Source organism: Vulpes vulpes, chromosome X (genome assembly GCF_048418805.1).
Source record: "Vulpes vulpes isolate BD-2025 chromosome X, VulVul3, whole genome shotgun sequence".
In the NCBI taxonomy this organism is placed as follows: domain Eukaryota; kingdom Metazoa; phylum Chordata; class Mammalia; order Carnivora; family Canidae; genus Vulpes; species Vulpes vulpes.
In genome coordinates, this window is record NC_132796.1 from 92,603,604 (window position 1) to 92,629,146 (window position 25,543).

Sequence of the window (25,543 nt, forward strand, 5' to 3'; positions counted from 1 at the left end):
TAAAATTACAGCTAGTCCAATGTTCTTAAAACATTTTGGTAGTAGGGGAACAAAGCAAAGCAAAAAACAAACAGCAAAAAGCTTCAAGGCACTCCTGGTGTATTTCATGTGCTAATAATTTCTACTTTTTAAAAGCAAGATCAATAGGGGCCATCATTCTGAGAGGTGTCATTTTGCTTTCCTACTGCAGAAAACCAAACTTTCTCTAGATGGCTTTTATAAATTTGAAGCAGCTTAGACAGTATCAGGGTCAAAACAAAATGTTAAATTTATGGTTACTAAGATCCCTGTGGCAGAGACTACTAGTTCTAGGCCTACTCGATCATCCATTTACTCTTTCTTCCTTAGTAGTAAATCCCCAATTTTTAAAGGAGGATTATTTATTTATTTATTTGACAGGGATTGAGAGAGAGAGAGAGAGAGAGAGAGAGAACACAAGCTGAGGGAACGGGAGAGGGAGAAGCAGGCTCCCCACTGAGCAGGGAGCCAGATGTGGGGCTGAGTCCCAGGACCCTGGGATCATGACCTGAGCCAAAGGCAGATGCTTAACTGACTGAGCTACCCAGGCACCTCCTCCTATTTTATTTTTTTAAAATCTGAACACATTGATATCTACAACAGAAGATGTTCCAGTCTTATTTGCATTTCTCTGTAGCTATGTGATATAGTTCAAGGCAATAAGATGTTAGAGAAGTATGGAAGTATCCACATTTGTATTCATTTATTTTTATTATTATTTTTTTTTTTTGAGAGAGAGAGAGAGAAGCAGAGGAGGGGCAGAGGGAGAGGGAAAGAGAGAATCTTCAGCAGGCTCCAAGCCCAGTGTGGAGCCAGACAGGGGCCTCGATCTCACAACTCTGAGATCATGGCCTGAGCTGAAATCAAAAGTCAGATGCTTAACTCACTGAGCCACCTAGGCACCCCCCCCTTTTTTTTTTTTAAGAATCCAAACTTTTAAATTGATGCTTTCAATGGCTGCATGAGGAGAGCTGACCCAACTGGAAGAAGCCTCTTTGCCCTTCCTTCTGTTCTGCAATATGAATATATTGGTTGAGAATTTTAGCAGATGTCTTGGACCATGAAGTGTCCACGAAAACAGAAGCTATGTGTTGGGATGGCAGACGCCTGGGTCCCAGATGATCTCATGGAGCTGCCATCGTAGTCCTGCACTATACATCTAGTCTGGCTGCTAGTTGTGCTTATGTCACCGTTATGTTGGGAGGTTGGGTTTCTGTTTCTCTCAGCTTAATCTAATCGCAATGACAAAAATGTTCTGTTAGGTTTTGTTCCTGACCAGTGTTACTGACTATACCATTACGGTCAAACTGTTCTAACAAATTTCTAGTTCTATGTCTCTGGATAGATCACCAGTGTTTGCAAAATTAAATTAAATTGAAATAATGTCTGAAAGTGACTGACACATATGGCAAAGTCCACTAGGGCAGCCCTTTGTGAAGAGGATGACCACTTACTTAAACTTAGTGGTTAACCTCAAGCATTCTTGAATACGCAGTGCCCCATTTTTGGGTACTTCAAGCTGCTTCCAGCTTCATGACTCATTCAGATCCAATGCGTCTTTTTTATACTATAAATATTTGTTTGCCTTCCTATGTCTTGTACTAGGTCTGTGAGTCCTCAAGGGCAGGGATGAGGTCTCTTTCATTTTTGTATTCCTACTATCTGGTATTACAGTTGGCAAATTTGTTTGTTGAATGAAAACATTAGTGTCTCATTGATTGTAACATTTTCAGTTCATGAAAGCATTTAAAAATTATGAAATACAAATAGGCTGTAAGAAAAACTATTTTTCATCAACATGTGTGAGTCAGTAAATCTGGGTTTCCAGAGATCCACTGAGGTTAGTGGGGATTGCCATATTTCCTCAATCTTAAGAAGTGTATTTGCTATTTCTTTCATATTTTAACTTCTCTGGAGTGAGGATGTGTCTTATTAATCACTGCATACAGGGGCACCTGGGTGGCTCAGTGGTTGAGTGCCTTCGGCTCAGGTTGTGATCTCAGGGTCCTGGGATTGAGTCCCATATCGGGCTCCCTACAGGGAGCCTACTTATCCCTCTGCCTGGGTCTCTGCCTCTCTGTGTCTCTCATGAATAAATAAAATCTTTAAAAAAATCACTGCATATATTTAATGGAGCATTTCTCCCCTACCACCTAAAGTTGTCAAACTGATGCTATGTCTTATGACCCATGGTATCTTAGGATTGAGGAACGTATGGTATTCCCCTTTTGGTTCGTGCACTTTGGGGATCCCTGGGACTCTTTCAAGGAGGTGTGTGAGGTCAAACTATTTTTTTTTAATAATACTATTTGCCTTTTATACTTTCTTTTCTTTTCTTTTTTTTAAGATTTTATTTATTTATTCATGAGAGACACAGGGAGAGAGAGAGAGGCAGAGACACAGGCAGAGGGAGAAGCAGGCCCCATGCAGGGAGCCCGACATGGGACTCAATCCCGGGACTCCAGGACCACATCCTGGGCCAAAGGCAGGTGCTAAACCGCTAAGCCACCCAGGGATCCCCCCTTTTATACTTTCTCATGAGTGTACAGTGTAGTTGTTTAGAGGGTAGCTGTGGCTAGCATATCTTTGTGTTAAAAAAAGATCAGGGGGGGGGTCTCTGGGTGACTCAGTGGTTGACTGCCTGCCTTTGGCCCAGGGTGTAATCCTGGAGACCAGGGATCGAGTCCCATGTCGGGATCCCTGCATGGAGCTTGCTTCTCCCTCTGCCTGTGTCCCATGAATAAATAAACAAAATAAAAAATTTTAAAAAGTTCAAAATTTTAATTTCTTTTTTTAAGGATTTTATTTTTAAGTAATCTCTACACCCATTGTGGGGCTCGAACTCACAACCCCGAGATCAAGAGTCACCTACTCTACCGGCTGAGTGAGCCAGCCAGACACCTCCACCGTTTGAATTTCCAATAAGGCAAATATTTATAGATAAAGCCCACAGACAGAAAAGTTCTTTTGAGGTCCCTGATAATTTTTAGGAGTGCAAAGGGGTCCTGACACCAAGAAGCTTGAAAATGGTTATCCTAGAGGAAAGAAACAGCGAATGAAGCCATTCTGTTATATAAGAGTTTCCTTCAAGCTCAAGAAAACAAGCATGTATCCCTTCCAAGATGGTTCCTGGGGCCATAAGCTCTGTCCAAAAGCACACTGACAGAGTGGCTGAAAATCTGTATGGCCTCTAGAGGCCCAAGGCCTGATGGGTGCTATAAAAGTTTGTTCTTGCAGGCTCCCTCCAAGCAATCAGCACGTACACACTCTCTCTGAGTCTGCTGTGTAATTGCCACTACCTCATCTTAATAACAGGCATAATTGCTCTGAGTTTCCGTCGACCCTTTCTTGCATCTCCTCTCTCAAGCCTCAATTTTGGAAATGGCACTTGTGAATACACAGAATGTTTAACCACTTCCAGGTTTCAATTTCCAGTCAAAGTCATCTATCAGCGGGAGATGAAGGCCCAGTGTGAGAACTACAAAATGTCCTTCAGACTCCACAGCTAATTTGTTTGTAAATTTGATTGTTATTGTAAGAAGAACATATTGTACATGACGCTACTTGCCGATTGACTGTTTGTGTCTGTCTGTATCTTGGGTTTCATCATTAGAGTCAAAAAACTTAACCCTTTCAGCACTTCTCTGGGTGGGGAGAGGAACATGAAAGCTTTACTGTTTTTTTTTTTCCTTTCAAGTCTCTGTTTCCTTTTTATTTTACATGTATTTAGGAAGTATCTCCTGTGTATCCAGTACTGTGGGAGACATGCACACAGAAGGCAAGACAACTAGAGAACAGACCAGGGTATCCTTAAAAAAAAATTTGAGGACATACATTCTGAGTGAATTCGGGAAGGAGAGGACCACTGTCGGTCTTCAGCAGGGGGAAGCGGGGCTCCTGTGCTCCTGAGAGCCAAGGCTTTGCCCGTAAAGGAGCCAAGGTCTTAGAAGAAGCTCCTGGAATCATTCTGCAGTTTCCTCCCACTGAGAAGTTGCAGAAACTTGTCTGTTGCAGGTTGTTAATATTATAGTATTGGCTTCACAGAACAGACCAAGCTTCCAATTCCCTTTGGCATCTAAAGCAATTTACAGGCCAGAAGTATGACTGCACAGCTTTTATGAAATGGTCTGATTTCATTGATCAGCCACTCCAAGATTATGTTTTCATTTCGGTAGCTATCACTAAGCCTCCTTTCTGGTATAATATTCAGGAAGGAACTATTAAAAAATTGCACCATGGAGATGTTGAGATATAAGTGGGCAGGGTTCTGAATGGCAGGAGAAAATATCACAACTCATGATGGCTCGGCTCAAAAGTTCATTTCAAGTTAGACCAGCATTCCACAAATTGTCTCTCTTATCTTAACTCTGTAATGTTTCCAAATGATAAGGATACTAATAAGAGCAGATGGCCTAATGAACATTTAGAGGAAAGATTTAACTGGTCCTATTTTCATTAGGCCTCCAGTGTGCTTCTGGGTTTTGCCCACCACTTCCCTGTGTGTGATACAAAACAGCACGCACTCAACAGATGGCCCAGCTCAGGCTTCATGCTTCCAGAACTCTGGAGACTGGCCACCTGACCACTTACCATGTGTACAGAATCATTTAAGGAAGCAAGCAGGCTGCAGACTTGAGCCTGAACAAAAGCAAAAAATGGTGATGAATATTGAGTACCCGAGCTTCAACAAGAGGGGAGTCAGAATCACTCTCGAAAACACGCCGCGCGGCTCCGGTTGAGGTTTCCCAATAACACCTTCTTTATGGATTCACGAATGATGAAATCCTCTGTGGCAAACAGTCCACTCCAATTAACGTTTCATCCAAACCGTAAGCACAGCCGAGTGGCTCCGGCAACAAGGACGTGGAAATCAAACACCCATTGCACGGCGGACTCGGTACTAAGCCACCGCCTCGCTGCTCCAAACTCACCCCTTTGGACGTTGCTTCGTGGGGCTGGGGTGGGGACTCTGCTAACCGCCTTTCTCTTTTGCCAGCTGCATTTCTGATAGGTCTCGACAAAATGGGAAACCAAGCGATTCTGGAAGGCTGGCGGGGGGCGGGGGGCCTCGTTCCCTGCTGCTCGCCTTCTGTTCCCGCCGGGGCTCTCCGCCCGGGCAGCCCGGTACGGCGCAGCCCACTGTGCTTTCCAGCTCCCGTCTGTGCTCCGAGCATCAGGCCCGTCATGCCACCTCCGAGGCACCAGAGGCAGCTGCAGGAGTGGGTGCCACGTCCGTGGATGGAATCCTCCGGCTTTCTAGGTCCGGTTCCTGCAGGTATTATTTCAACCTCTTCTTCCAGTCCTCTAAAACCCGGGCAGCCCATTCCCGAGATTAAATTCTCTCTCTGTTAAAAACACTACTGTGATTTCTGGGGGTTTTTCCCCCCTCTGGCTGGAGTTTGAGACAGCGCCAAGCCTCTTACAAGGACAGAGGAAGAGCAGCACCCCTCGTGAGCCGGTGGTGATCGAAAACTGGTAAAGGCGAACAAGAACTGGCAGAGAACCAGAGGAGTTATTAGTCACCAGCATCTTCTGCATTACCTGCTGGCCTGTGAAGCTGCCATGTCCAGAAAACATGCATGTGACATAAATCCACTGCGCCTGGACTCTAGGGAGTTGGTTGTGACTGGCTTTATCCAGAGCTTCTCTGGCTGTCTGGAACTGCCATACTGATGTCATTATTCTCTAGAAACTTTTCACTCTTGTGAGTTCTGAGGAAGTTTTCACGATGGATCATGCCACTCTCCCACATGCCTTCCTTGGGAGTCAGAATTCTGCACTAAATGGTCTAGAAGGTTGGCCCATGACAACATTCCCTATGTGCTCAGAGTTTACTTATAAATAATAACACTTGCTTATAAGTAAAAATACATTTATTACTAAATACCTTTTATATTCCCTCTTGCTTGTCTCCCTGTCAGACATTGGCATTGCTCCTTCAGAATCCTCTTATGTAGCTCAAGGTAAACACCTCTCAACAGGTGTGGCCTCTTAGTAAATGTTTTATATGTTCCTGTGCTCACTTTCCCGAATATACTAACCTTTGCGTGGAAAGATGACACTCCTGATGACAGCCAACAGAACTTTCTCTGAATTGTGTTTCCATTTAACAAAGATGGGTTGGCAATGATTCATATACTCTCCCTTCCCATAGTTAATAGAGAGTGCAGCTGTGTTCAAAGGTATGGTCTGAAATATAGTTAGGCCAACTGGCTTATGTTAGGACTTAGCCCAGGATGTTGGCTGTATCAGCCCTAGATGCTAACCACTGAATTTACCAACCAGATATTTCCGTATCTTAGAGAGTTTCAGGTTTATTTCAGGTCATGGCGCCTGCCGAGCAAAATGTGTGGAAGACAGAGTGGTTCAAAAGTAGTTTGCAAGCTTTGCATCTTGTGACTCTCCCTGAACTTTGAAGATGCTTTTCCTCTGGTGCTTAATAGTTTTAATAAGAGCTAACGTGCCATTGTCCTTTGTGTGGAAAGAGGACACTGCTGAGGGAGTTTTATTTATGTGATAAATTATGTTTTCGATATAGCATTGAGCACGGTACTTGACTTTTATTTTAAGGCCCCTGACAACTCTGGCTATTTGCTTGTGTGCAGACATTTCAGCAGAATTTGGATATGCTGGAGTTGAAGATGTTGGCCTGCTGTTCTCCACTTCTTATATAAACAATCCGAGCTGTCGCTTTGGAGGGAGCAATGCAAATATCTTTGATAATAGGTTATTATTCTCTGATTGTGATTTTTCCTTAGAGGTGCAGGCCTGAAAAATGCAGTTATAAAAAAAGAGTATATAAATGAATTTGGAGAAGGGAAATGATATTTAAGGGAACTCTGTGTACCATCTTATTGCAATGGTTTCCCCAGTTTATTATTTTGTTAAATTTGGGTTTTTACGTATTAGAATCTTTAAAAACTGGTTGACATGCTTGGCACCTGAATATCTTCATAAAACAGAAGGGGCACAGGATAGACATAGCCACTCATATGCTAGACTTGCTTCAAAAATCCTAGGATATACTGCTTTTTTCTTATGAATATGTCAGCCTTATAACTTCTTTCCTTTTGATTTCTCACGTAGCTGGGAGCCTCTTGTTTTGTCTTGGGAGAGTCATATTCTCCATATTGACCTAGATAAACTCTGTCTCCTTACTTATCTACTCTCATATTTATTTTTTTGTGAAGTTGACCTACCTACGATGGCTGCAGGCCACTATACAGAATGAGCTGCTTTTTTACCTTTTGATTTCAAAGAGATGGAAGATGATCTAAAATCTATACACATCAAAATCATAGACATATGAAACTCACACTACATTCCAGCCTTAGCTTCATAGTCAGCATGACACTTTTTGGAAGTTGAAAGAAAATGAAGGATTTGGGGCACCACTCAATGACTACAGTGAGCATCCTGTAGGTGATCTAGATTTGTGCCACATCAGCATTAGGCAGATGAAGTGTTCTGTGAAGGTTACAGCAGGCTAAGACCAGTGTCTGGAGCACATGCTTGGTTACAACCCATCAAACTCATCTATAGGTATGTGCATGCCTCTTTTGCAGAAGGCACACTTATGTACAAGGGACAGAAGGGAAGATTTCAACGATTTCTATAGCAGTTCCAAACTTCTTGGTCCTTTTGATCTTGGTTTTGTAAATAAGCAGTTCAATTTTCTGTTATGTGGATGGAGGGTCAAATACTACTGCTACTCGTTTACTGAGCATTATGAACCAGGTACTTTGCTAAGTGATTTATATACATTTTCTCTCATTTAATCCTCACAACTTCCCTATAGAGGAATATAACATCATCATTGCCATTTATAGATAAAGAATTTTTCCTGGGGGCACACATCTAGCAAGTGGTGGATCTAGGATCCAAACCCAGGTCGTCTGTGTTCCCAACCACTACGCTTTATTGACTTTTTATATTGGTATAACTATGAAGGAGAGTCTACCCTAGAGGCCTGAATTTGTCTCCTGCACTCTCTGTGAAAGGCTTAGAGAAAAGTTTGGCTCTCCCTTCCAATTCCAGAAAGTATTCTCCTACATTTCACAGGGCGAGGAGAGTAGCTTTGAACTGAACGAGCAATAAATAACATTATCCAGGAATGCATTTAAATTAGAGACTGATAACCACAGATATTACAAAATCAGAATAACCACCTTGCAGACTTATTTTGTTCTTGTGTCCTCCCATTTTAGCAAGTGCATGATGAATCAACAGAAAATATTTCCTGAAGATGCCAATTAACATCTTACATCATCCTTTATATTTGTAAAGCAGCTCATACTTTTCCAAGTGCTTTCACATGAAAAAAAGCGAGGACACTTAATCAACAATTGGGTCATTTATTGAATTAGCCTTCATAAGGAGGAATAATTAACCAGCTCTAAAATTCTAGTGTTTGTTTTCCAAGTGTAGTGCTGAATCTGAAATTATAGAGAAACCTCTTTTGGGTCAACAAGTAGACAAAAATGATTTATTTTTTTCTATACTGCCGTATTTCAGAGGAGGACAGAATAAATGATTCAAAAATAGATGTTCTTTTTCTGGAATATAGAAATGGCAATGAAAAGTAGTGTTTATTTAGCATCATTATGCAATTTCAGGCATAAACTCAAACGGATCACTCATTTACAGGTGAGTAATGTGGAGAGCCTCTAGGGACTCTTAAAGAAAATTTTTTTCAATGATTCTTGGTGCTGCTATCAAATCTGAACAACATCACCTGCCATCTCAAGCTCTGTGACAGAATAATTTGATTGCTATTTATATTGAGGTTTCTGCCACCTTCTTTCCATATGCCACCCCCCTAACTGGTGTGGCAGATGAACACATAAAAGCCACGGTTACCTGTAAGGCCACATGACCTCTCTCTTCAGTTCTGATCAGCACCAATGATTTGCAGTGGCAAGTGGCTTTCAAAAGCCAAAGTTCTTTCACATTTGTTTTCTTGTTTCACTATCACAACAGCCTTAGGAGACAATGTGTGTTTTTATCCTATTTGATACTGTTCGGGAAGCTCAGACTCTGAGACCTTTAGGAATGTGCCTGAGGACACACTGCTAATAAGTGGCAGAATCTGGACTCACACTCAGGATCATCTGTGCTTTTTCTACTAGACATGCTTCCTTGGTCAAAAGGAAATAGGTGATTAGAGAACATTAGTAAAATATGCCCCAGTAATCCCGAAGAAAAGAAAATGTTCCAAGATTATAAACACATCTGTTAGGAAGTTTGCTCATTTTTAGTAGCCATCACTTTCTATTTTCAATGCTTTCACACTTAGAATTACTGATATATTGAGGTCTTTGAGAAGAGTGTGGCTACGTTAGCAGTGCCTTCCTGCCGTGGTTGATGTAGACTGAGCTCCCTTTTTACCCTGTAGAGACTAGCACTTCCCCCACTCTCATTTCTACATTTAGAGTATGAGCCTTCGGATCTGCAGGAGGGACTGGCTGTGACTGATGGGGATTGACTGCGTGCACGTGGCTCAATGAGTAGAGCAGAACATTGCTGATTTAGGATGCTTACGTTTGGACTGCTGCAACAACCAATTGCTGAGTAGGTAGATTGCTGCACAATTGATGGTGTCCAGGCGTGAGAACAGTGAAAGAAAATGGGAAAATCCATCGGAAGTTTGGGCTCTGAATTTTTTATCATAATTGCTGTGGAAAAACCTCATATGGTTAAATTTATCATCGCGACCATTTTTAAGTGTACAGTTCAGTAGTGTTAAATGTATTCATGTTGTTTGCAACAGATCTTTAGAACTTTTTCATCTTGCAACACTGAAACTCTACCCGTGAAACACGAATTCCCTCTCCCCACCTTCCTTTGGCAATCACCTTTCGACTTCCTATTTAAATGATTTTGATTACTTTGGATGCTTCCTATGAATGGAATCATGAAATATTTCTCGTTTTGTGATTGGCTTCTTTCACTTTGCATAATGTCCTTGAGGTTCATCTATGTTGTAGTATGTGACAAGATTTCCTTGTTTGAGGCTGTGTAATGTTCTGCTGAACACACGCACCAGATTTCGTCTATCTTGGTGCGAGTTTTAATGGCATCCGACCCTTTAGTTGGTGGTCACTATAGAAGCGGGTGCTTCAGTTGGTCAAACTAGCAATGACCAAACAGAATAAAGTAAATGGTTGGCACAAGGGCTACCACATAATTTTTTTGGTTTCATTTTACTACTCCCTGGGCCTCGTTAATCCGCTGTTTGAACCATTCTCCACTCCTAATCTCTTATCCCTTCTGTCACCTTTCTTTTACTCCCATCCAGCTGTGCCTGCTATCCAGTGGTATTGCTGGCTCCTGGCAGAGGTGTTTCAGGTATCTCAGAGAAGTTGCTTTTACCTTCTCTGTCTTGCTGTTTACCAGCAACTCACTCCTCCCAGGATTCTACCACATATCCCTCTGTCTGAATTATCCGGAATGTGGTCACAGACCTCTTCTCTGCTTTGACAGTGAGACAGGTTCCATAGTCACTGAAGCATTGAGAGAGTGTGGTTGGGGGTGGAAGTGGTGAGATTTTCATCTCTGGTGGCAAGAACTTTTAAAATAAACTTTCTTTTTTTTTCACTGGGAGATCCCTTTATTCAAGCAAACTTATTATAATTCAGATTTTCTTGATTCCCTACAGAGCTTCACAAAATTTAGAAGTCTGTCTCTGCAGGGAATTTTACTTATAATGGCCTTCATTTGAAAGATCTAATTCTGTTCCCTTTCAGTATGCACGTGGGAGAGTGATGGAACTGCACAAAGAAAGGCAGGTAACCCCTGAAGAACTTGAGTTTCAATATCATCTGTATCACTCAGGGTGATGGAGGACATTCTGTAGACATGAAAGGGTTGGCAAGGAAGAGAGGAAGAGACAATGAGAAACATCAGGCAAGAGTTGAAGAAGGGAAAAGAAGGTGCCTTTACTGTTCAAAAACGACTATTTTTGGTTTTTTTCCCCCTTTTTTCTCCCCTGATTGCTGTAATTTTTCATGCCTGGATGTTATTATATATGTATTTTCCAAAACAACAGAAAATGCTAAATCCACTTGTATAAAGTTGAATTGACATGTAGATTTTGAGAAAGAGGCTTTATATTTCCCTTTATATCCAGTTGTGGTTAGTTTATCTGAAGCTTGCAAAAAAGTCTAAGGACACTAGAAAATGGCTTTTTCAGTTATGCAGAATGTGGAAGACAAGCAGGGAAGGTAGAGGTCTATTGCCTTGTGGTGGGGCGGGGCAGAATGTAATGCTGCTGGTGGACAAGAGAGGGAAAAGTTTTGTTTTCTCTGTTAAGGAGAATGACCACAGAGAACACCGATTCAAAGTTACTAGAGTCCAGATGAGTGAAGGGACTGTAACATGGCACCTAACTTCTTTAAATTGAGTTCAAGTTTTCTGGCAAGGAAGAATGACCTCTTAGAACTTGCAAATGGGTTTTTAGAACAATTTTTTTTTGGTGATTGTTGAGAAATAGCGGGCAGTAGAAGATGGGCCGTAAGATTACAGATGGGTAAGCACAATTCTGACTTCAAGAAGAATCAGGAGATGTGCCTTACAAATTGCCTGGAGGAAACCTGATGTCCATTAGGAAAAGCCCCTCAAATGTGTTATTAAGTCACTGTTTTTTAGTTCTTAGAGGAGAAAGTGAGGTGTATGGATACTATGACTGGAAACAAATTATGTCCAGGGATTCTTATCCCCTTTTAAATAGTGTTACCAGCTTGCTAAGGTTTCTTTGTGGATAAGTTGAAGAAAATATAGATGAAGGTGGTGGCTTTCAAACTTGTTTTGACTGTGACCCTCAGTAAGAGTTATATTTTACACCATTATCCAGGATATACAATTGAAATAAAAGTTTAATGAAACAATACTTATTCACCCTCACTACACATGATGCACTCTGAGGTTTTGTGTTCTGATTCTTTTCTTAAAGCTGGTCATAGGCCAATATATTTATTTCCTGATCCATTATGAATCACAACCCATACATACTAGTTCAAACAGATGCGTTCACAATCTAACAGATAACTAGTCTAGTGGTGCCACAATTTCATCTTGGCCTATCTATCCATCAATATTATCATGAAAGAGATGACATAGAAGGCATTCATCAGATCTATGGGTGACACAAGGTTGGGAAGGATAATGAAGATATTAGATAATGGCAGAAGAATACCAAGATATGGACCGAACTTAATGAGATGGAATTGAATACAGACTAATGTAAGATCCTGCACTATGATGCAAATAACCAACTGTACAAGTACAAGATGAGGAGATGGGGATGAGAGACACATGAATTTTTAGCCCTCTGTAACCATATCATAGGTCAAAAGTGTCCAAAAACCCAATTTAACTTCAGCTGTGGCTTCTTAATCCATGTGCTTTATTTCCTTAGCATTTTGCAAAAATGCCTTGGGGATCGCCATGTGAACTACCATTGGGTGGGCATGAGCCTGAATAGGGAAGGTTCTGGGATATTACATCTTGTTTGAATCTGCTGTTTGCATTAGTTTTATAAATGGGGACTTATTTTATTTGAAGTAAATGTCCTTTGGCAAAAGTCTTCTGAAAACCACCAGGCAAAATGAACAGAAACAGAGAATACAGAAAGAGGGTTGTGATGGTCCCCATTCTACCTCTGAGCTAGAGCACATTTGGATTATTTGATTCACTTCTGGAAACCTCACTTTCAAAGAGATATTAAATAAATTAGAATATGGTCAGAGAAGAGTAAGGGGAATGGCAAAAGAACTCAAAACCATGCCAAGTGAGGGGCAATTCAATGAATCAAGGATGTGACCTAGGAGGCCTGAGAGAGTTGTTCACATATATTGAGAAGGCCATCATGTATAAAAGGCAGTTTGATATAGCAGTTTGGTGAAAATAATGTGGACTTGGGCATCAGATTAACCAGGGTCAAATTTCAATTCTGTCACTTATTGGTTTTGTGAGCTCGACCAAGTTACTCAACTTCTTTGAACATTGTTTTTCACATTTGTTAAAAATAGGCAAACATAATACTTACTTGACTGTCATGAAGATAAGCAAGATAACATATATGAAAGTGCCCAGTATAGTAGTCCTTCGTTCACTAATACATTTATTCCATAGAAAACAGATTAGATTAATAACACAGAGCCTCAAGAGTTGCAGTAAGACTAGATGGTGAAAGTTAAAGGAACACTAAAAAGTTGAAGTTAAAGGTATCCCAGAGGAGTTTTCTACTTAGTCAGAGACATTGAAAGATCGAGTGAGCAGCCTAGAAGAGATAGTGAGTTTCCTGTCACAAGAGGCATTTGGAGAGAGGTTGGTTACTACATGGTTAGAATATTCTGGAGCAAAGTCCAGCATCAAATGATTGGGAGAAAGAGTAGGATTCCTAGTAGACTGGCTGAACAGATTAAATGCATGGGGCCAAAGTTTCCTCCTTCAAAGAACCTGTTACTGTCCTTCCTTCATAACCATGGATGATGCTTCCCTCCACCTGTTAGGACCATTTGACAAATGGATGCTTTTGGGAACTGCTGGGAAGTATACAGAAGATCCAGTGAACATTTAGAAAGGACTGGTTACATCAAAAACCTCCCAAGACACAAAAGTCCAGGGCCAGATGGCTTCCCTGGGGAATTCTATCAAACGTTTAAAGAAGAAACCATACCTATTCTACTAAAGCTGTTCGGAAAGATAGAAAGAGATGGAGTACTTCCAAACTTGTTGTATGAGTCCAGCATCACCTTAATTCCAAAACCAGACAAGGACCCCAAGAAAAAGGAGAATTATTATAGACCAATATCCCAGATGAACATGGATGCAAAAATTCTCAACAAGATACTAGCCAATAGGATCTAACAGTACATTAAGAAGATTATTCACCATGACAAAGTGGGATTTATCTCCGGGATGCAAGGCTGGTTCAACACTCGTAAAAGAATCAATGTGATTCATCATATCAGCAAGAGAAAAAACAAGAACCATATGATCCTCTCAATAGATGCATAGAAAGTATTTGACAAAATACAGCATCCATTCCTGATCAAAACTCTTCAGAGTGTAGGGATAGAGGGAACATTCCTTAGCATCTTCAAAGCCATCTATGAAAAGCCACAGCAAATATAATTCTCAATGGGGAAGCACTGGGAGCCTTTCCCCTAAGATCAGGATCACCACAGGGATGTCCACTGTCACCACTGCTATTCAACATAGTGATAAAAGTCCTTGCCTCAGCAATCAGGCAACAAAAAGAAATAAAAGGCATTCAAATTGGCAAAGAAGAAGTCAAACTCTCCCTCTTTGCCGATGACATGATACTCTACATAGAAAACCCAAAAGACTCCACCCCAAGATTGCTAGAACTCATACAGCAATTCAGCAGTGTGGCAGGATACAAAATCAATGCCCAGAAATCAGTGGTATTTCGATACCCTAACAATGAGACTGAAGAAAGAGAGATTAAGGAGTCAATCCCATTTACAATTGCACCCAAAAGCATAAGATACCTAGGAATAAACCTAACCGAAGAGGTAAAGGATCTATACCCTAAAAACTACAGAACACTTCTGAAAGAAATTGAGGAAGACACAAAGACATGGAAAAATATTCCATGCTCATGGATTGGAAGAACTATCATTGTGAAAATGTCAATGTTACCCAGGGCAATTTACACGTTTAATGCAATCCCTATTAAAATACCAGGGACTTTCTTCAGAGAGTTGGAACAAATCATCTTAAGATTTGTGTGGAATCAGAAAAGACCCCGAATAGCCAAGGGAATTTTAAAAAAGAAAACCAGAGCTGCGGGCATCACAATGCCAGATTTCAGGTTGTACTACAAAGCTGTGGTCATCAAGACAGTGTGGTACTGGCACAAAAACAGACACATAGATCAATGGAACAGAATAGAGAACCCAGAAGTGGACCCTCAACTTTATGGTCAACTAATATTCGACAAAGGAGGAAAGACTATCCCCTGGAAAAAGGACAGTCTGTTCAATAAGTGGTGCTGGGAACATTGGACATCCACATGCAGAAGAATGAAACTAGACCACTCTCTTACACCATACACAAAGATAAACTCAAAATGGATGAAAGATCTTAATGTGAGACAAGATTCCATCAAAATCCTAGAGGAAAACACAGGCAACACCCTTTTTGAACTTGGCCACAGTAACTTCTTGCAAGATATATCCATGAAGGCAAGAGAAACAAAAGCAAAAATGAACTATTGGGACTTCATCAAGATAAGAAGCTTCTGCACAGCAAAAGAAACAGTCAACAAAACTACAAGTCAACCTACATAATGGGAGAAGATATTTGCAAATGACGTATCAGATAAAGGGCTAGTATCCAAGATCTATAAATAACTTATTAACTCAACAGCAAAGAAACAAAGAATCCAATCATGAAATGGGCAAAAGACATGAACAGAAATCTCAGAGGAAGACATAGACATGACCAACAAGCACATGTTGGAGGAAATGCTCTTCATCACTGGCCATCAGGGAAATACAAATCAAAACCACAATGAGATACCACCTCACACCAGTGAGAATGGGGAAAATTAACAAGGCAGGAAACCACAAATGTTGGAGAGGATGTGGAGAGAGGGGAACCCTCTTGCACTGTTGGTGGGAATGTGAACTGGTGCAGCCACTCTGGAAAACTGTGTGGAAGTTCCTCAAAGAGTTAAAAATAGACCTGCTCTATGACCCAGCAATTGCATTGCTGGGGATTTACCCCAAAGATACAGATGCAGTGAAATGCCGGGACACCTGCACCCAATGTTTCTAGCAGCAATGTCCACAATAGCCAAACTGTGGAAGGAGCCTCGGTGTCCATCGAAAGATGAATGGATAAAGAATATGTGGTCTATATACACAACGGAATATTACTCAGCCATTAGAAATGACAAATACCCACCATTTGCTTTGACGTGGATGGAACTGGAGGGTATTATGCTGAGTGAAATAAGTCAATCGGAGAAGGACAAACATTATATGGTCTCATTCATTTGGGGAATATAAAAAATCGTGAAAGGGAATAAAAGGGAAAGGAGAAAAAATGAGTGGGAAATATCAGAGAGGGAGACAGAACATGAGAGACTCCTAACTCTGGGAAACGAACAAGGGGTGGTGGAAAGGGAGGTGGGCGGGGGGTGGGGGTGACTGGGTGACAGGCACTGAGGGGGCACTTGATGGGATGAGCACTGGGTGTTATTCTATATGTTGGCAAATTGAACACCAATAAAAAATAAATTAAAAAATTTAGAAAGGACTGGTTATATATTGGAAACTGTAGACAAACACCTGAAAGTGTATGTCTTATGGACATTGGGTCAACTGCATTGTCTATGCATACAAAATGTCCATGTTCCTTGTGTATCTGCTATTGGGCTAATTTTGGGAGAGCATTAGGTGGGCTCTAGGGAGTAAGTCAGCTCTCAAATTTGCTATCACACCAAGACACTTTGTCTAACTCCCAGTTCCATTCTAGTCAGGCATGAGATGGAAGTGAGTTACCAGAGCAGGATGATTCAAAAGCAGCAACAGAAATAAAGAGCCCAATCTCTTCATAATCAACTCATCTTCTGAAGTGAAGGGCCTAGTTGTTTATAGCAGTGCTTACAAAGGGCAGTTATGCTTCAGTTATACTGAGAATTCAGTTTCACATTTCAGTAAATCAAAAAAGGATATTGATTTTGAACAAATGGCTGATTTTATTGTCAAAGCAAATTTCATTTCTTGAGATGATTAGGTTTTATTAAACTATTTCCTAAGTGCCACTAAACACACATTCTGTGAATAAACAGCATATCCTTCAACCAAACGACATTTGTCACCCACTAACTACAATGATATTTGGTCATCTCCGATTGTCACCAAAAATGTAGAAGTCGGAAAAATGCACACTGGGGGTCAGAAAGCTTGTGCTTGAATCTTGGCTGTATCCCTTCATAACTCCATGGTCATAGCACAATCCATAATTTTGACTACCAGTTTTCTCCTCTGTAGCTGGAGATGATTATACCTACTTCTCAAGGGTGGTTGGGTTGTGGAGATAAAATGGAACAAAATGGAACAATGTGAATAAGATGCTTAGCATAGTTCTTGGCACATAGTAAGCTCTTAATAAATGGTAGCTAATAAATATTAGCTTAATAAATGGTAGTAATTACTATAGGGAGGACATCATGATTTACTGAAGTTTAGGGAAGGCTATTGAGGATTAATTCTTCCCGGGGTTCAGATTTGCCTCAGAAAAGTGCAGAAGTCAAAAGCGAGGAAGAGAAAGAATGTTCTCCACATCCCTTCTCAGTTTCCAAAGGTACTATGTTACCATGGATGAGCCTTCCCCTGCTGAGGACCTTTTGGTTTTGAAATGCAGGAAAGTAACAAGGAACTTGAGGAGTTGGGTTACATTTCTGTAGAGCAACCTTCAGAGTTGGAGGGGACTTGGAGACAACAGTTGGTTCATTTCCCTGAGTCTAGAGAGGCTTATATTTCAAGTTGTCATAGATTGTTGCTATCCAACATTTGCTTTAAAAGTTTCAACAAGTGGGGACTCTGTAAGGCCTTTTGATAATGTATGATGCTGCCACACAGTCTTAGAGTCAGTAAGCTCCACATAAGGTCTGATTCAAATCTTCGTGTCATGCTGCAAGGCCTCTGTTTTCTCTCCTGTTTCTGTCAGCAGACTCTGTGTGCTCTCATGTAGACATTTGTCTCCACCCCCACCCATCAATATATTTTGATGTACTGAAATATGAAACTGAGCACTGTGTAAGCTCAGCTGGATCACTGTAAGTATGACTAGAAACAACTGGGGCTTTGCTCTTGGAAGGTGTTATGAAGCTCCCGACTCAGCTTTCTTCCTTCTGGCTGAAGACAGCCCATGTTCTTAAGTATGGTCATGGAAAACACAGGTCCCCCATCTGCCACAGCTGTCTAAACAGATGGGGCAAACTCTGGCCATCGAGGCTGAGCATCTGGGCAGCTGTGCCACACACTGGCTGCCTCCTGGTAGACACTCTGTGCACTCACTCAGCTGAGTTGACTCGGCATTCGCCATCTTTGTCCACTTCTGCCACATCTGGGTGCTGATTTGCACACACCTGGTAGCTGATCTGCTTTAGTGCCAGAGCCTCCCCTTCCCAGCCAAGTATCTCAAAAAAGTGATCTATTTTCACTTTCCCCATTTCCTCACCTCCCACTCTACCACTGCAATCCTACTCCAATTAATTAGCACTCTACCACAGGCACTCCTATCAAAGTCACGAATGCTGTCAAACCAAATGGCTTAAAAAAAAAAAAAAACTCAGCTTCTTTTATGTGACCTCTAAAGCAGCAGTTGTTATTAACCATTCCCTTCCTTTTGAAAAGCTTATTTCCCTTGGCTTTTTGACTGCCCACATTTCTGGTTTTCCTCCTACTGGTCAGGTCTTTCCATCTAGTGTCCTTTGTGGCCTCCCACTCCTCAGCCTTCTCTTGAGCCTTCGGAGTCTGGTCTTACACTTTTTTTTGATGCCATCTCTGTACCCTTCCTGGAAGATCTCATGTACTGCCCTATTTGATGTTACCATGTGTGGATTGATAATCCCAAATCATCCTCCATTTCAGGCCTTGAACTTTAGACCCATTTCCAGTTGCCTGCAAGATATATTTGCCTGCATCGGCACCACATGTCCCGAACTGGGCCCATCATTCAACTCTTGCTTCTTCTCTTCCTATATTCCTTATATCTCAGAGAATGGTACTATCATACCTATACTTCCATAATTCAAAAATTAAGTCCAATATAAAAAATAGTGAAAGGGAATAAATGGGAAAGGAGAAAAAATGAGTGGGAAATATCAGAAAGGGAGACAGAACATGAGAGACTCCTAACTCTGGGAAATGAACAAGGGGTGGTAGAAAGGGAGGTGGGTGGGGGGTGGGGGTGACTGGGTGACAGGCACTGAGGGGGGCACTTGATGGGATGAGCACTGGGTATTATTCTATATGTTGGCAAATTGAACACCAATAAGAAATAAAAAATAAAAAAATGAAAAAAATTTTTGGGTAAAAAACCAAACCAAAACAAACAAACAAAAAAACAAAAAACAAAAATTAAGTCCATTCAACAAATTCTTTGATTTCAGCATCAAAGTTTCACTAATCTGTCTAGGTTTCTTAATCCATACTGCTGATACTTTAAGTTTGGCCATTATCCTTGCTTGCCTCTGTAACCTGCATAAAGCTGAGCAGCTTCATGGTCAGTGTCAGCAGAGATGTGTCCCAAAGAAACATCATCTGAACATCCAAAAAACATTGCAAAGCCATTTAATTTGTACAGAAGTCTTGACAAGGTGCTGATCATTTATATGTATGTTTTGTCCCCATCACACCTATATTACTTTAACAGCCTCTGAAGCGGTCTCCCTGCCTGTTAACACCATTTCCCTCCACTCAATTCTCTGTGCAATAGCTAGAATGATATTTTTAAAAAGTACTTTTCTGCTTAATGTTATTATTGACTCCCCATTGTCCACTGGATAAAACTTTGCCCTGCCGTCCCCACTTACCTATAGCTTCATCTCTCACTACTTTTCCATATACTTTGCACCACACTATCCTTTTGGGATTGGTAGACTTGTTAACTGTGCCTGCTGAGCATTATGCTAAGCATGCCCAAAGAACATATAGTCCACCTTGGCAGACTAGTTGGATACAGTTTGACAAGAGAACAGATTACATATTGAATGTGGTGACACTAAATTTTAGCAAGAGAATCAAACAACAGTGAGGATTAGAACCATCAGGGAAGTGTGCCCTGAAGAAGGTGAGGTGTGAGGAGGATGGGGAATGGGATTTGGAGCAGCAGAGATAATTCCAGACTAAGGGAATGGGATTATGAGAAGCAGACCCCTAATAAAGGTGGAGGGTCATAATCTGGACACTGAGGTAGAGATATTACTGACTCATTGTTTTGTGCCAGCCTAAGAGGAAAAATTCTAATTACTCTTTAGGGTGCTTTAAGAACAGAACAGGAAATAAGCTGCAAAGAAAGCTGCCAAATAATTTGGACACGAAGCCTGCTTTCTCTCCCAGTCAGCCTTGCTAATTTCTAATACCCACCTCCCACCGTGCCTCACTCAACTCCCTATCCATCCCCAAAACTACTGTTTTTTTTTCTTTTTAAAAGATTTTGTTTATTTACTTTTTTGAGAGAGCCAGGATGGGCTGCAGAGAGGGGCAGAGGGAGAAGGACAAGCAGCCTCCTTGCTGAGCAAGGAGCCAGACTCGGGGCTCGATCTCAGGACCCTGAGACCATGACTTGAGCCATAGTCAGATGCTTAACTGACTGAGCCACCGAGGTGCCCCAAAACTATTGTTTATCCAAAGCCGAAGTTGTGTAAAGGGAAGGGAGGACATCAGGGAAACTGAGGCTTGGAATGAAATGCCATAGGGAAAATGTGATTCGGTTTCTTGGTTACCAGGGCTCCTTTTCAATGGGCTACACCCTACATCTCAGCCTGAAAGGGATAGGTAGCATTTATTGTGGCAATTATGGCTAGCAAATGCCATGTGAGAGAGAACCCTTCTTATGGTGATGAGGATCATATTTTTGCTCTATTTAGACAAAGAATTCTCTTTTGAGCATAAATTTTCCACACAGAAACAGAGAAGTTGTTTAGACTTGACTGATTGCAATACTAAGTGTCCTATTTTAAGTTAAAAATATCCCACAAGTGAATCATATATGTGCATCTTCTCTCTTTCGTCCCCCTCCTCCACAGAAACACATTCACACCCTTCCTTACTGCCATAAATAATGCTCCTTTTCCTTGCCTTCTGTGGGATTTTGCATCATGGAAAGTTAGCCTGCTCTACAACTTGACAGCCTGATCCACTCAAATCTCTCTGAAGAATGGTTCATTCATTGGGCCAGTTTTCCAGGCCTTCCCAGTTCCATTTTATTTTTGTAGTTGACTATAATTGACCACTTTCTGCATTTCTGGGGTGAGGTGGGGGCACGGAGAGAAAAAGAAGCCCCCTAAATAGGCACATTTCTAGTATTTTATAGCCGTGTGTATGTTTGGGGGATGGAGATAAGAGGGGAAAATAGAGCTAATGACTAAAGCAAGGTTTCTGGATGATGTGTTTATGTAATTTACCTTGTGATCCTAGGTTTCGGGCGGTACAAGGAATGAAACAACAGGAATGTCCTGAGTGTGGAGGGTGTATCACTGGTTGCCTGCCCATGCAGCAATCCTCCATTCCTTGCCAAGAGAAGCCTATTTTGGTTCAAGAATTAGGTGGCAATATGCTTAGGGAAGGTGACCCAATTCCAGAGGGTCTGAATCCATTCTGGTGATCCCATTTCCCCTTTTGCCAGTGACTGGTGGAGGCAAGGGCAGTGGACCCCATTCTTCTCCGTGTGACACAAGAAGGAAATCCACTGGCATCTTTCTTACCTCTGATCATCTCACTGTGTGAGATCAGGAGACTCTATTGTTGAAACTATTTAGATACGTTTCATTTTTTTGTATTTTTTTTTATTGGAGTTTGATTTGTCAACATATAGCGTAACACCCAGTGCTCATCCCAATACGTTTCATTATTTGAAGCCAAAACCACCCTCTCTGATACACTCACTAACCAATCCTAAAATTCTCAACTTCTACTCTAATTCATTTAAAAAGATGATCTAATAATCTATTTCACCAGAGTCACAGATTCATGGACTAGTAGAGCGCGAAAGCCCCTTAGAGGACTGTCTAGTCTATTTCTCTCGTTTTACATACCAACCTCTTGTGTCTGCAGACTAAGGAAGATGCCCACAGGGTGCTGGAATTGTGCTGGATGCTCTGTAATCTCTCTACATGTCTAATCCTGATTTTCTACAATTGTGGTAAAATCAGAATTTTCAACTCAGCTGAATTTTCCCCTTTGTTCTGACAAAGAGCTTTCCTAAATGTAAAATAGATCTCAGAGGGGATGTTGCTTCTACTTAAGACTTCCAAATGCCCTAAAGATAGCTGTTTACATACACATGAATAACAAATCATGCTCACATGTGCATTACAAACGATTTCTAAGGACTTCCGTCAGTGCTTTTCTGAATGTGAGTTACCATACGTAATATTTAAAAATAATGAAATTATATATCTCAGAAAATACACAATAAAGACTGGCCTTGCCCTCCAATTGATTCAAATTTCAGAGCCTTCACTCCTGTTCTAATTCCAATATTCCATCAGCATTACTCCCAAGTGAGTTTTTCTGAGGAAAAAAAAAAGTAACTTACAGAAAGAGAAACTTCAGCTATCTGATGTTATAACAGATACACCAGGCTTCCTTTCTACCTAATTTCTGTATGAGAAAATTGTTATCCATTTCTATGATGCCAAATGGTGATAGCACTTGAAAAGCAGCGGTGCCTACCTGAGTGATGTCCATTCCTGAGTCACAGCTCAGGGGCTGTGTGGAAGTCAGACCATTTGAGCCGATTACAGTTGTGATCACAGCTTTCTCATCAATTCTCCGAATCATGGTCCCATCCACAAAGTAAATGAATCCATGCCTATCAACTGTGATGCCTGTTGGGAAAGAGCAAATGAGCATTAGTAGTCTAGTGGGCCACATTTGCACCAAGATCAGTATTTTGAAAGAAGCCACAGAAATGGAAAAACATTTTAAAGACATATGGATTCAATTTTGCTCAGCACAGACAAGACAGTAATGGGAGAGGTTTGTTCGGACACACATTCACTTCTTTGTGTATTGAGAAGAAATGATAAAATGTAACATGAGGAAATAAAGCCAGGTCTAATTATTTTGTGTTGTCTAGTTTTACATTGCTACCCCCCCATTACCCCCCCACACATAGAAAAAAATCTTCTTTAAGACAAATGAGAAAAGACAGGGGAGGCAGCGTATTTTACATTTCTTTTAGGGTGCAGATGCATAGGCCACCGCTTATTTTCATAGTTGCATTAGAAATAACTGACTTGGAAAGCATTAAAGTTATTTTCATCAATTCACACTCAACTCACAGAGACTCTGTAATAATTCTGATAAACTGGACTGAGTTTTTTCTCTGTATTACCTATTAAGAGGAGTTTGGAGAGCAAAATTATAGTGTCACAAAGGGAATGGTTAAACTTCTAGAAAAAAATGAAAGCCAATAAAATTCTCACAGTAGTTTTTACACATTATGTTAATTACAGCCTAGTGTTTTGGAAAATATATAATAGCAGTTACAAGGCTTGGGTTCTAATACTGAACACATCATTTACAACTCCTATGTGATTTTGAGTCATTCGTGTCTCTAAATTTTAGCCTCCTCTTCAGTAAAATATGGAAAAGATTATCTGCTTGTGATATTGTGATTTATAATAAGAAATATATATTTGGCCTTCGTCCCTGTTTTTAGCACAAAGCTGCTAAAACTCTGGAAATTTCCAAAATGCCAAGAGAGATAAAGGTGTCTTTTATTATGCTAATGAAGTGGTTTTTGGACTGCATCTAAAGATGGGTTGGTTGCCAGGAGAACCATTTATGAACAGAGGGTTGGAACTTTGAGTCCCGCCCCCAGACTCCCCTGTGAAGAGGAGAGGGGCTGGAGACTGAAGTTCAATTACCAATGGCTAATGATTTAGTCAATCATATATATGTAATAAAGCCTCTAGTAAAAATCTAAAAGGACAGGCTTTGGAGAGCTTCCAGGTTGGCGAACACATGGAGATCTGGGGAGAGAAGTGTGCCTGGAGAGGGCAGGGAAGCTTCATACCTTCTCTCACATACTTTGCCCTGTGTGTATCTTCCATCTGGCTGTTCCTGACTTACATCCTTTTATAATAAATCAGTGATCTAGATAGTAAAAGACTTCTCTGGGTTCTGTGAGCCCCTCTAGCTCATTAATTGAACCCAAGGAAGAGGCTGTTGGGACCTCCAGTCTATAGCTGGTCATCCAGAAGCACAGGTGACAACCTGGACTTGAGATTGGCATCTGGAGTGTTTGTGTGTGTGTGTGTGTGGGGGGGCAGTTTTGTGGGACTGAGCCCTTAGTCTGTAGGATCTGACACTTTCTCTGGGTAGATAGCGTCAGAATTTAGTGAAACTATAGATTACACAGCTGGTATCAGAGAACTTCTTGCAAGTGGTGTGGGGTGATCCTCCATCCATGCTGGAAATTGGTCTAAGAACATTATCTACTGCCTTATCTGAGCTAAGGTGACCAACTGTCTCCGTTTGGGACTGAGGCAGGGTTCAGTTTTAAAACTGGGACAGTTCTGGACAAACTGGGATGAGTTGGTTACTCTTTGCCTAAGTTGTTATAAATATCATATGAAATAATACATTTAAAAGTGTCAGACACATATAAAGAACATATGGCTCAGCTCCTGCTTCCCTCAGTGCTTTTGATAGTGCTCTTGAAAATAACCACATGGCATTACTTTAAAACCTGTCTACAATTTAGTCTTTTCCTCTCTCTCCTTTATCCAGACCTTGTGAAACACTGAATGTATATTAAAGTTAGGAACATCTGTGATAACAAGCATGTCCTTTTGGCGTGTGCACACATACATTCACACACACAATCATTTTCTGGGTAAAGAGTAAACTTAAAGCCAATTTATAAACCCAACTTAAACTGCTTTTAGATGAACTAATTTATTGGCAGGAGGTTAATATTAAGACTTGGTTTTACAGTGCATTTTGATTAATCCTGATGTTCTTCATGAAGTATTAATCCTTAATATCTGGAAAAGTTACAGATTCATTTTAATTTTTCCTGAATACCTCTAAATTCATCTATGTTCTGGAGAGTTCTTCAAGGAAACCAGCATGTCTGCACAAGGGGAAGTTCATGTCATTAAGTCCCTTTTTCATTTGTAGATGCATAAGGACCTTTAGGGAGGTTTTTAAAAAGACTTTTAAGATTGAGCAGGTCAAAGGATGGTGGCACATGAGCATTTCTTACAACTTCAGAACATTTGGACTGAGGATGAATCAAGAGGGACCTCTGATTTTCATTATTTTTTTGGGGGGGGGCAAATCAGTTTCTCGAATGCCTAGTATTTGGTCTGCTTTGTGGCAGGCCTATGATTACCTTCTCTGATCTCTTTATTAAATATCAGTGAGGGCAGCCCGGATGGCTCAGCGGTTTAGCGCCACCTTTGGCCCAGGGTGTGATCCTGGAGTCCCAGGATAGAGTCCCACATCAGGCTCCCGGCATGGAGGCTGCTTCTCCCTCTGCCTGTGTCTCTGCCTCTCTCTCTGTGTGTCTCTCATGAATAAATAAATAAAATCTTAAAAAAAAATCAGTGAGTGTGAAATTTAAAATTTCGTTGTGATAAGAGGATGGACAAAAAATCAAGACTCAAGTCTGGAGAGAGCAAGGCTGAGAGTAGTTCCACTTGAAGTGTTTAAAATCATGGATTATTTGCCAAATACATACTGCATGTCACTGTGCCAAGTCCTGTGAAGGCCAAAGTACAAAAAATCTAAGTGCACAGAAACTAAGA

The 25,543-nt window shown here is 41.0% G+C and overlaps 1 protein-coding gene across 7 annotated transcripts in view; it reads right to left on the reverse strand.

The window, feature by feature from the left end:
* TENM1 (teneurin transmembrane protein 1) overlaps positions 1–25,543 on the reverse strand; it is a 796,092-nt gene that overhangs the window by 50,322 nt on the left and 720,227 nt on the right. For all 7 annotated transcript variants that reach the window (XM_072744131.1, XM_072744132.1, XM_072744133.1 and 4 more), the window contains one exon: positions 22,458–22,612. In XM_072744131.1, the coding sequence (XP_072600232.1) occupies positions 22,458–22,612 (155 nt within the window). The remainder of the gene's footprint in view (positions 1–22,457; positions 22,613–25,543) is intronic.